At 60.2% G+C, this 12,612-nt stretch overlaps 1 protein-coding gene across 1 annotated transcript in view; it reads right to left on the bottom strand.

Annotated features, from left to right (window-relative positions):
* Nucleotides 1-8,156, bottom strand: part of BBLN (bublin coiled coil protein) — a 59,643-nt gene extending 51,487 nt beyond the window's left edge. The window contains exon 1 of the mRNA XM_085614091.1: nucleotides 7,999-8,156. Within this exon, the coding sequence (XP_085470217.1) occupies nucleotides 7,999-8,071 (73 nt within the window). The 5' untranslated portion in view covers nucleotides 8,072-8,156. The remainder of the gene's footprint in view (nucleotides 1-7,998) is intronic.
* Nucleotides 8,157-12,612: the final 4,456 nt, after the last annotated feature.

Below are 12,612 nucleotides of genomic sequence, written 5' to 3'. Positions count from 1 at the left end.
ACCCTCAGTCCCGTCTCCCTGAGCCCTCACTCCCCCCAGGACCCTCAGTCCCGTCTCCCTGAGCCCTCACTCCCCCCAGGACCCTCAGTGCCGTCTCCCCAAGCCCTCACTCCCCCCAGGACCCTCAGTCCCCCCTCCTTGTTGAGCCTCACTCCCCCCAGGACCCTCAGTCCCCCCTCCTTGTTGAGCCTCACTCCCCCCTGGACCCTCAGTCCCATCTCCTCGAGCCCTCACTCCCCCCTGAAACCACTGTCCTGTCCCACTGTTCCCTGGACCCTCAGTCCCGTCTCCCCGAGCCCTCTCTCCTTCCTGGACCCTTAGTCCCGTCTCCCCGAGCCCTCTCTCCTTCCTGGACCCTTAGTCCCGTCTCCCCGAGCCCTCACTCCGTCTCCCCGAGCCCTCACTCCGTCTCCCCGAGCCCTCACTCCGTCTCCCCGAGCCCTCACTCCGTCTCCCCGAGCCCTCACTCCGTCTCCCCGAGCCCTCACTCCGTCTCCCTGAGCCCTCACTCCCGTCCCACTCCCCCCTGGACCCTCAGTCCTCCCTCCTTGTTGAGCCTCACTCCCCCCGGACCCTCAGTCCCACCCCCGAGTCCTCACTCCCCCCCAGACCCTCAGCCCCGTCTCCCTGAGCCCTCACTTCCCCCCGGATCTTCAGTCCCCCCCTCCTTGTTGAGCCTCACTCCCCTCTGCACCCTCAGTCCCATCTCTTTGAGCCCTCACTCACCCAGGACCCTCAGTCCTGTCTCCCTGAGCCCTCACTCCCCCCAGGACCCTCAGTCCTGTCTCCATGAGCCCTTACTCCCACCTGGACCCTCAGTCCTGTCTCCCTCAGCCCTCACTCCCCCCAGGACCCTCAGTCCTGTCTCCCTCAGCCCTCACTCCCCCCAGGACCCTCAGTCCCGTCCCCATGAGCCCTTACTCCCACCTGGACCCTCAGCCCTGAGCCCTAAATCCCCCTGGACCCTCAGTCCCATCTCCATGAGCCCTCAATTCCCCTGGACCCTCAGTCCCATCTCCACAAGCCCTCTGTTAGAAATGGGATTTCTGGTTGGCTAGGGCTTGCGCCAAAGCCAGGTAGAAACCACCACTCTAGTCAGGGCTGGGGAGTTACACGCCAAAGATAACCCCTGCTCACCCCCTTGGTAGCTTGGCACGAGCAGTCAGGCTTATCCCGGAGGCAATGTGTAAAGTGTTTGCGCGCGCACAGAGCAACAACACCCTAGGCCCACCACAAAGGAAACTCCACACAAGGTTATATATAAAAATAGCCTTTGTATTATACCAAAACACATTAGATAATATTCACACAATTTTCACTGTGCCAACTGGCACTGGGCAGAATTTTACAAGGGACTATTTACATGGGACAGGGCCACATGGACCACTGTCAGAATCAGCACAAATCACCAATTGTACATGTAGAACATATACTAACTGTAACACAAATTATCACGGTAGAGCACAACCAGTAAATACTGGCGCCATAATGACCTCCGCGTCATCACACTAGAATCGGGTATAAAACCTATCCTGCATCCATCACAGGGGCATAAACATATTATGCAATTTCTCATTAGTCTAACGCATTAGACCTAACAACCTAAGTATAACTACACTAGGGGCGTACATCACACAGGGAGACATAATCTCACTAGCAAGAACAACCTCATAATCAGAAAAGACCACATTTTGAGGTATAACACAGGGTGCGCAAAACATCCTCCACACAGTACATTTCCTAACACCCAACGCATTAGTATATAAATCGCTAAATCACATTAGGGTCCAGGTTGCACCAGAACCTGAACGTAGCAGCTGCCCACTACTTGCTGGGCAGCTGGGGACAAGAACAGGGCCTAAACGCTGCAGCTGGCACTAAGTGCTGCGCAGCTGGGGAAGTAAAATGAGGCATGGGCTCTCATGGCCCTGGAAATAATGTCAAAACGTTGGAGCCACCTAGGCTCTAAGACAACCTGTCCCCCCAGTACTGTGGAGCCACACGGGGCTCCTGAAATTAATATGCGCCAACTAGAGAAAAGCGCTGCCCCCCCCCCCCCCCATTCACTGTGGAGCGCACTGGCGCTTTTAGAAGGCAATATTCCCCCAAAACGTTGGAGCCCCCTGGGCTCTGAAAACATACATTGCCCTTCGTTGGAGCCACGCAGGCTCAGAAATGCATTATGCACCCGTTGGAGCCAGCTGGTGCTCTTAAAATAAAACATGCCCCCGTTGGAGCCACCAAGGCTCTGTAACCTATGCCCCTCTTGGTGGAGCGCACCGGCACTCTAAAATAAACAAGAAGATAGCACTGGCACTACGTGTGCTATGAGAGTCCCACTCCGGGACTCCTAGGAAGTAGAGATGGCCCAGCAACGTTGGAGCAGCCCCCATTCAGGCGGGGGCTGCTCAGCACATGGGCAGAGACTCCGTGCCTCGACCGGCACACCCAACACCAACGGAGCCCCCCCCCCCCAGCCCTGCTTCACTCACCGGGCGTCGGGCAGGACTCTTCATCGCTCGCGGTGGGGGCAGGCACCGGCAATGTGCCTCGAGCCCCCTCCGCCTCTCCTTCCTACTCGTGGGCGCCGGCGGGGCTCTCCCCAGTCATGGGAGCCCCGCACGAGTCGGCACCAGGCTTCACCCGGTCCCCTCTCATCGGGGCCGGGACTTACAAAGTGGAGCCTCACAAGCTCCAGGCAGCCGCCTCCTACTTCCGGTCCTGCCCCGTCACAGGTGGACTTGCCTGACTTCCGGGGCGGCCGCGGCGGGACCTAGAACGGCAATCTCGGCGGCAGAAAGTCGCGGGGTGGGTACCCGCGCACGACAATGAGGGCAAAGTCGCGGGGTGTGCACCCGCGCCCCAAGCATAATAATAAGCGGACATAAGCGGGGTGGGCTCCCGCATTAATCCCGCCAACAGCACGAAGACGCAGGGTGGGCACCTGCGCACAAAAAGCAAACGGTAAGCGGGGTGGGCACCCGCAAGGCACACAATGAGGGGGGATCCCTACGCTGGGGATTCCCTCTAAGGTGACCGCAGCCCAGCGCTGCAGGCGGCAAAGAGAGGTGCTCCTTCCCCAAAGAGAAAACCAAGGGGTCCCAGATTAAGTAAAGCGCTCTCAAGGCGCTAGTACAGCAACAGGTCCTGTAGGGATTTAAGGGCAGAAGGGTCCCCCAAAAGAAGTCCTCCAGGCATCCAGGGGCTGGGCAGGGCCCATGGAGGCAAGCCTTCCCCTGGGCCCCAGCAGCAGCACGCCCCTGGTCGTTTCTAGTCCAAGAACAAGAACATTTTCATGGGGTCACAGCCCCTCTTTTATACACCAAATCCTTGGTTTTCAAAGGTGCAGGGAAGGGGCAAACCAGATGCAACTGGTTCCTGAGCACTTTGTTTCGCTCAGCCCCTCTCCCTATTCACAGGACAGGCCAGGGACATCAGACGGACCACAGGGGGTGGAGCCAGCATTGTGTGGGGAAAGCCCAGCCCTATTCAGGTCCCAGGTGTACTCCTCCCTGCCATCATGCAGATCTCCCCACCCACCACCGGGGCAGACCCATCCTGACTCCTGGAGACAGACACACCAGCCAATCACAAGCCAGACAGTCACTGCATATTTATGCCAGCGTCTAGAAGTGGCACTTCTACACTAGCCACAGTAACGCCGCACACATAATCGCGCAGCATTTAATCTCACGAGTTCGCACATACCAAACTCGACCCTGCACTCCCAACGCATCAGGAACTACCATGGACACACACACTCCCCATGCATTCCTATGGGAGGGCAGGTCAGTCTCATTCAATGTAACCCAGAGCGCCCGCACTTTCCACTGGGACACAGTGTGAAAGCGCCTAGATGCCTAAATCCACTAATTCACAATAGGGAAAAGGCTAGGATAAGGCAAAAAGTTCTAGGGGTGAACTTGCCAGAAGGGCCAAGTCCAACACCCTCAATCCCCCTGGACCCTCAGTCCCATCTCCACGAGCCCTCAATCCCCCTGGACACTCAGTCCCATCTCCACGAGCCCTCAATCCCTGAACCTTCAGTCCCATCTCCATGAGACCTCAATCCCCCTGGACCCTCAGTCCCGTCTCCCCAAACCCTCACTCATTCTTGGACCCTTAGTCACGTCCCCCCCTCCCCCCCCCCCCGAGCCCTCACTCCCTCCCAGACCCGTCTCCCTGAGCTCTCACTCCCCCCCGGACCCTCAGTCCCGTCTCCCTGTGCCCTCACTCCCCCCTGGACCCTCAGTCCCGTCTCCCTGAGCCCTCACTATTCTCTGGACCCTCAGTCCCGTCTCCCTGAGCCCTCACTCTCCCTGGACCCTCAGCCCCATTTCTTTGAGCACTCACTCCCATCTCTTTGAGCCCTCAATCCCCCTGGACCCTCAGTCCCATCTCCACGAGCCCTCAATCCCCCTGAACCTTCAGTCCCATCTCCATGAGACCTCAATCCCCCTGGACCCTTAGTCCCATCCCCCCCCCCCCCCCCCCGAGCCCTCACTCCCCCCTGGACCCTCAGTCCCGTCTCCCTGAGCCCTCACTCCCCCCGGACCCTCAGTCCTGTCTCCCTGAGCCCTCACTCCCCCCTGGACCCTCAGTCCCGTCTCCTTGAGCCCTCAATCCCCCCTGGACCCTCAGTCCCCTCCCACTCCCCCCTGGACCCTCAGTCCCATCTCCCGAGCCCTCACTCCCCCTGGACCTTCAGTCCCCCCTCCTTGTTGAGCCTCACTCCCCCGGACCCTCAGTCCCATCTCTTTGAGCCCTCACTCCCCCCAGACCCTCACTCCCCCCAGACCCTCAGTCCCGTCTCCCTGAGCCCTCACTCCCCCCCCCCCCCCCAAGACCCTCAGTCCCGTCTCCCTGAGCCCTCACTCCCCCCAGGACCCTCAGTCCCGTCTCCCTGAGCTCTCACTACCCCCCAGGACCCTCAGTCCCGTCTCCCTGAGCTCTCACTCCCCCCAGGACCGTCAGGCCCGTCTCCCTGAGCTCTCACTCCCCCCAGGACCCTCAGTCCCATCTCCCTGAGCCAACACTCCCCCCAGGACCCTCAGTCCCGTCTCCCTGAGCCAACACTCCCTCCTGGACCCTTAGTCCCGTCTCCCTGAGCCAACACTCCCTCCTGGACCCTTAGTCCCGTCCCCTGAGCCCACACTCCCTCCTAGACCCTCAGTCTCGTCCCCTGAGCCATCACTCCCCCCTAGACCCTCAGTACCGTCTCCCTGAGCCCTCACTCCCCCCTAGACCCTCAGTCCGGTCTCACTCCCTCCCGGACCCTCAGTCCCGCCTCACTCCCTCCCGGACCCTCAGTCCCGTCTTACGCCCCCACTGGACCTTCAGTCCCGTCTCACGCCCCCACTGGACCTTCTGGACCTTCAGTCCCGTCTCATGCCCCCACTGGACCCTCAGTCCCGTCTCACTCCCCCACTGGACCCTAAGTCCCGTCTCACTCCCCCACTGGACCCTCAGTCCCGTCTCACTCCCCCACTGGACCCTCAGTCCCGTCTCACTCCCCCACTAGACCCTCAGTCCCGTCTCACTCCCCCGCTGGACCCTCAGTCCCGTCTCACTCCCCCGCTGGACCCTCAGTCCCGTCTCACTCCCCCGCTGGACCCTCAGTCCCGTCTCACTCCCCCGCTGGACCCTCAGTCCCGTCTCACTCCCCCGCTGGACCCTCAGTCCCGTCTCACTCCCCCGCTGGACCCTCAGTCCCGTCTCACTCCCCCGCTGGACCCTCAGTCCCGTCTCCCTCCCCCGCTGGACCCTCAGTCCCGTCTCCCTCCCCCGCTGGACCCTCAGTCCCGTCTCCCTCCCCCGCTGGACCCTCAGTCCCGTCTCCCTCCCCCGCTGGACCCTCAGTCCCGTCTCCCTCCCCCGCTGGACCCTCAGTCCCGTCTCCCTCCCCCGCTGGACCCTCAGTCCCGTCTCCCTCCCCCGCTGGACCCTCAGTCCCGTCTCCCTCCCCCGCTGGACCCTCAGTCCCGTCTCACTCCCCCGCTGGACCCTCAGTCCCGTCTCACTCCCCCGCTGGACCCTCAGTCCCGTCTCACTCCCCCGCTGGACCCTCAGTCCCGTCTCACTCCCCCGCTGGACCCTCAGTCCCGTCTCACTCCCCCGCTGGACCCTCAGTCCCGTCTCACTCCCCCGCTGGACCCTCAGTCCCGTCTCACTCCCCCGCTGGACCCTCAGTCCCGTCTCACTCCCCCGCTGGACCCTCAGTCCCGTCTCACTCCCCCGCTGGACCCTCAGTCCCGTCTCACTCCCCCGCTGGACCCTCAGTCCCGTCTCACTCCCCCGCTGGACCCTCAGTCCCGTCTCACTCCCCCGCTGGACCCTCAGTCCCGTCTCACTCCCCCGCTGGACCCTCAGTCCCGTCTCACTCCCCCGCTGGACCCTCAGTCCCGGCTCACTCCCCCCTGGACCCTCAGTCCCGTTTCCCCGAGCCCTCACTCCCCCTGGACCCTCAGTCCCGTCTCCCCAAGCCCTCACTCCCCCCTGGACCCTCAGTCTCGTCTCCCCGAGCCCTCACTCCCCCCTGGACCCTCAGTCCCGTCTCCACAAGCCCTCACTCCCCCCTGGACCCTCAGTCTCGTCTCCACGAGCCCTCACTCCCCCCTGGAACCACAGTCCTGTCCCACTGTTCCCTGGACCCTCAGTTCCGTCTCCCCGAGCCCTCACTCCCGCCTCCCTGAGCCCTCACTTTCCCCTGGACCCTTAGTCCCATCCCACTCCCCCCTGGACCCTCAGTCCGTCTCCCCGAGTCCTCACTCCCCCGGACCCTCAGTCCAGTCTCCCTGAGCCCTCACTCCCCCCAAACCCTCAGTCCTGTCTCCCTGAGCCCTCACTCCCCCCTGGACCCTCAGTCCCGTCCCCCGAGCCCTCAGTCCCGTCTCCACGAGCCCTCACTCCCCCTGCACCCTCAGTCCTGTCTCCACGAGCCCTCACTCCCCCCCTGGACCCTCAGTCCCGTCTCCACGAGCCCTCACTCCCCCTGGACCCTCAGTTCCGTCTCCCCGAGCCCTCACTCCCCCTGGAACCACAGTCTCGTCTCCACGAGCCCTCACTCCCCCCTGGAACCACAGTCCTGTCCCACTGTTCCCTGGACCCTCAGTTCCGTCTCCCCGAGCCCTCACTCCCGCCTCCCTGAGCCCTCACTTTCCCCCTGGACCCTCAGTCCCATCCCACTCCCCCCTGGACCCTCAGTCCGTCTCCCCGAGCCCTCACTCCCCCGGACCCTCAGTCCAGTCTCCCTGAGCCCTCACTCCCCCCAGGACCCTCAGTCCTGCCTCCCTGAGCCCTCACTCCCCCCTGGACCGTCAGTCCCGCCCCCCGAGCGCTCACTCCCCCCTGGACCCTCAGTCCCGCCCCCCGAGCCCTCACTCCCCCCAGACCCTCAGTCCCGTCCCCCTGAGCCCTCACTTCCCCCTGGACCTTCAGTCCCCCCCTCCTTGTTGAGCCTGACTCCCCCCTGGACCCTCAGCCCCATCTCTTTGAGCCCTCACTCCCCCCAGAGCCCTCACTTCCCCCAGGACCCTCAGTCCTGTCTCCCCGAGCCCTCACTCCCCCCAGGACCCTCAGTCCTGTCTCCCTGAGCCCTCACTCCCCCCTGGACCCTCAGTCCCGCCCCCCGAGCCCTCACTCCCCCCAGACCCTCAGTCCCGTCCCCCTGAGCCCTCACTTCCCCCTGGACCTTCAGTCCCCCCCTCCTTGTTGAGCCTGACTCCCCCCTGGACCCTCAGCCCCATCTCTTTGAGCCCTCACTCCCCCCAGAGCCCTCACTTCCCCCAGGACCCTCAGTCCTGTCTCCCCGAGCCCTCACTCCCCCCAGGACCCTCAGTCCTGTCTCCCTGAGCCCTCATTCCCCTCTGGACCCTCAGCCCCGTCTCCCTGAGCCCTCGCCGCCCAAGGCCTCACCGTCCTGCCCCAGCCCGTCCTCCTTCTCCTCCATGGGCACTCAGTTCCCCCGGACCCCTGTCCCCTCGCCTCCCAAGGCCTCACCGTCCTGCCCCAGCCCGTCCTCCTCCTCTTCGGTCTCCATGGGCAGCTGCAGGTCCCCGTTGGGCCCGGACATGTCTCCGGAGCTCGGCTGAAGCACTGACTGACCTTGTGAGTCACGTGACTACACCTGGCACCTGACAGTCCTTTCTGTCTTAGCCTGACTCTAAGATGGCTGCACCTGAAGATCGCACATGCGCAGTAGGGGCGTTTTGGTAGTTACCTTGGTTCACACCTAGTAGCCAGACCAAGAGTATGCGTGCGGGAGGGAACACGAGAGGTTCTGCGCATGCGGACTACCCATGGACGTTTAATAACCTGTTGCTCGGGCACGACCGCTCTTGTGACAGCAGCGCTCCGGACACCAAGATGGCGGCCTGCAGGGGGTGCGTGTTGAGGCTGAGCCCCTGGCTGGAGTCGGGCAGGGGCTATCTACTGCTCCCGGGGGCAGCATGGAGGACCTGCTGTGCCACCCCAGGGGCAGGAGGGAGGGGGTACCACACAACATGGAGGACCAGCACTGACCTTCCTGGGGCAGGAGTGAAGGGGCAGCAGACCCTGCATGGGGCAGGAGTGAGGGGGCAGCAGACCCACCATGGGGCAGGAGTGAGGGGGCAGCATATCATCCCTGAGGCAGGAGTGAGGGGGCAGCAGATCTGCCCAAAGGCACTAATCAGGGGGCATCTGACCCTCCCAGGAGCAGGTGTGAGATGGCTGGGGACCTTCCCTGGGGCAGCAGCCAGGGGGCAGCACACCCTCCTTGGGGCAGCTGTCAGGGGGCAGCAGACCTGCCCTGAGGCAGTAATCAGGGGGCATCTGACCCTCCCAGGGGCAGGTGTCAGATGGCTGGGGACCTTCTCTGGGGCAGGAGCCAGTGGATCTTTGCCCTTCCCGTGGCTGAGGGGTAAAGGGCCCCTGCCAGTCCCTGGGACTGGAGTGCAGGGCAGCTGGTCCCCTGCAGGGGTGGGTGGTCAGCGAAGGTATGGCGCTGGGGGAGGCGGACATGGCACGTCTGGTGCCCAGAGCAGGCGCCGCGGGTACCTGGGCATAGCCTTCCTCCTAGGGGGTGCGCTAGGCCTCGCCCAGGCTGTGTGGTACTACACGACGGAGCACCTGGCTGAGCAGGCGGCGACCAAGGTAAATCTGGACAGAGTTGTATCGTTTTCTGACATTACATGCTGTCTAACACTACTTCGTCTCTGCATCCTTCAATCAATCAATCAGGGAATTGTAAGCGCGCCACTCACCCTTGAGAGTCTCAAGGCGCTGGGGGGGGGTCAGCAGACCTGCTTAGCCGAAGAGCCAGGTCTTGAGAGTTTTCCTGAATGCATTCAGGGAGGGGGCGCATCTGATGTCTGCCAGGAGCTCGTTCCAGATTTTGACCGCAATGTAAGAGAAGGGTCTTCCGCCTGCTCTGGCTCTGTGGATGCGCGGGGTTTCGTCCAGTGCTAGGTTGGCTGATCGGAGGTTTCTTTTGGGTACGTGGAAGGTGATTCTGTCGTTGAGGTATTTGGGTCCGGTGTCGTGTAGACATTTCTAGGCGTGGGTGAGGATTTTGAAAGTGACACTTTTCTCCACAGCGAACCAGTGGAGCTTCCTTAGGTGTTGGCTGATGTGCTCGTGCCGAGTACGAGTCTGGTGGCCGTGTTCTGTATCGTCTGGAGTTTGTGGAGTAGGTACTTGTTATGCCGGCGTAGACTGCGTTTCCATAGTCCAGTCTGCTGGTGATGATTGCGTGGGTGACTGTCTTTCTTCATTCGGGGGGAGGGGGATCCATTTGAACGTCTTACAAAGGATGCGGAGGGTGAAGAAGCAGATGGAGGTGACGGCGTTGACCTGTCGGTTCATGGTGAGGAATGAGTCGAGTACGATGCCGAGGTTTCTGGAGTGGTCCGAGCGGATCGGTGGGCTGCAGAGGGGGGTGGGCCACCAGGTGTTGTCCCATGCTGAAGGGCTGGTTCTGAGGACTTCTGTCTTCTCGCCATTGAGCTTCAGGCAGCTGTTGGTTATCCAGACTGCAACGTCCTGCATTCCTTTCTGGAAGATGAGTCTGGTGGTGGTGGGTTCTTTGGTGAGGGAGAGGATGAGCTGGGTGTCATCTGCGTAGGATACGATGTTGAGGCCGTGTTGACGGACGATGGCGGCAAGGAGGGCCATGTAGATGTTGAAGAGGGTCGAGCTTAGTGATGATCCCTGTGGGACTCCGCAGGTGGTTTCCATGGGATCGGAGAGGAAGGGTGGCAGTCTGATCCTTTGGCTTCTTCCAGTGAGGAATGATCAGATCCAGTCTAGGACAGTTCCTTGTATGCCGGTGTCGTGTAGTCTGGCGACGAGTGTGCGGTGGGATACGGTGTCGAAGACTGCTGATATGTCGAGTAGGATCAGGGCTGTGGAGTGGCCTTGGTCCAGGAGGGTGCGGATGTCGTCTGTGGCTGCGTGTAGGGCGTTCTCAGTGCTGTGGTTGCTTCGGAATCTGAATTGGGACAGGTCGAGGACGACGTTATCTTCGATGAATCTTGTCAGTTCCCAGTTGACTGTTTTCTCTGCAACTTTGGCTGCGAAGGGGAGGAGCGAGATGGGCCGGTAGTTCTTTAGGTCCGTGGGGTCAGCTGAGGGCTTCTTGAGCAGGGGCCTGACTTCTGCGCGTTTCCCGCCGCATCTGGGAAGGTGCCTGTTACGAAGGTTGTGTTAATAGCGCTTTGTAGTTCGGGTGCGATGGCGGCTTTGTGGTAGATGTGTGGAGGGCAGGGGTCGGTGGGGGCCCCTGAGTGGATGCCTTTCATGATTGAGGCTGTGTCTTCGGCCGTGATCGGCGTCTAGGTGGAGATGATGGGCTGGCTGGTGTGTCTGGGGTGCGAGCTGGCTGAGGCGTCTGGTGGATGGTCGACAAAGTTGTCGTAGAGGTTTTTGATCTTGAGGTGGAAGTAGGTTCCAAGCTTATCGCAGAGGTCTTGGGACAGGGTGATATCTGTGGCTTCGCTGAGGGGGTTGGTGAATTCCTGGATGACACTGAAGAGATACTTGGAATTGCTGGAGTTGGTGAGGATTTTGTTGTGGATGAAAGTTCTTTTGGTGGTTCTGTTTCAGTTGTGGTACTCCATCATAGTGTCCTTGTAGGTGGTGTTGTTTCCGGGTGTCTTGTTTTTCCTCCAGTTCTTCTCCAGGCATCTGCAAGTGCGTCTGGCTTCTTGGAGATCGATGGTGAACCAGGCGGCTTTACCGGGGCGCTGCTTGTCAGGGTTGCCTAGCGGGCGGCTTTGGAGAGCCACGTGTGGAATTCCCTGGCTGCTAGATTGGCGTCGGGTGTCGGGGTGCGGTTGTCTCGGATGAGGGTGGAGTTGAGTTGTTTGTCGGTGACTTTGCTCCAGTTCCTTCGTGGTGGGCGTGGGGCTGGTTTGTGTGGCTTGGGTTTGTCAACAAGGAAGTGTTTGCCGTGGTGGTCGGTCCATGGGGGTTGCGTTGTGTAGCTGAAGTGGATGCTGTTTCCTGCTGCGAAGATGGGGTCAAGGGTGTGTCCTGCCCTGTGGGTCTGTGTGGTGACGAGTTGTTTGAGTCCAATGTTGGCGAGGTTGTCACAAAGGGTGGTGGAGTTGGGGTCGCTGGGGTTGTCGAGGTGGAAGGTCAGGTCTCCGATGTGTATGTCTTCGGGGGCACTCCTTCCAACCTACACTTTTCACCTGCTATCAGTTTTGGTCTAGTGGATGCCCAGAATGCATCATGTCATATGAAACCCCAAGGCAGAATACTGAGTCCCCAATGCATCATGTCATATGAAAGTCCAAGGCAGAATACTGAGTCCCCTTTAACATGGAACGAGGTGGGCACTCTTAATGCTTAGGCTTTATCCACCATTGTGTTATGCTAAACCACCACACTACATCCTTATCAACCATTGCAAAATGCAAAACTACCACACTACAGTCCTTATTCACCGCTGCATGATGCTAAACCATCCCACTACACTCCTTATCCACTATTGCACAATGCTAAACCACTGCACAACAGTCCTTATCCACAACTGCCTGATGTTAAACCACCATCCACTACTGCATGATGGTAAACCACCACACCACACTCCTAATCTGCCACTGCACAATGCAAAACCACCACAACACTACAGTCCTTACCTGCCACAGCATGATGGTAAACCACCACACTACAGTTTTTATGCACCACTGCACAATGGTAAACCACTATCCACCACTGCACGATGCTAAAACACCACACTACAGTCCGTATGCACCACTGCATGATGGTAAATCACCACAATGCAGTCCTTCTCCTCAGCTGCACAATGCTAAACCAACACACTACACTCCTTATCTTCCACTACATGATGGTTTACCATCACTCTACTGTCCTTACCAGCCACAGTACAATGGTAAGCCACCATCCACCACTGTACAATGGCAAGCCACCATCCACCACTGCACAATGGCAAGCCACCATCCACCACTGCACGATGGTAAACCATCATCCACCACTGCACGATGCTAAAACACCACACTACAGTCCTTATGCACTGCTACACAATGCTAAACCAACACACTACACTCCTTATCTTCCACTACATGATGGTTCACCATCACTCTACTGTCCTTACCAGCCACAGTACAA

This window comes from Triturus cristatus, chromosome 1_2, assembly GCF_964204655.1.
Source record: "Triturus cristatus chromosome 1_2, aTriCri1.1, whole genome shotgun sequence".
In the NCBI taxonomy this organism is placed as follows: Eukaryota; Metazoa; Chordata; class Amphibia; order Caudata; family Salamandridae; genus Triturus; species Triturus cristatus.
This window is presented reverse-complemented; position numbering and strand designations above follow the sequence as displayed.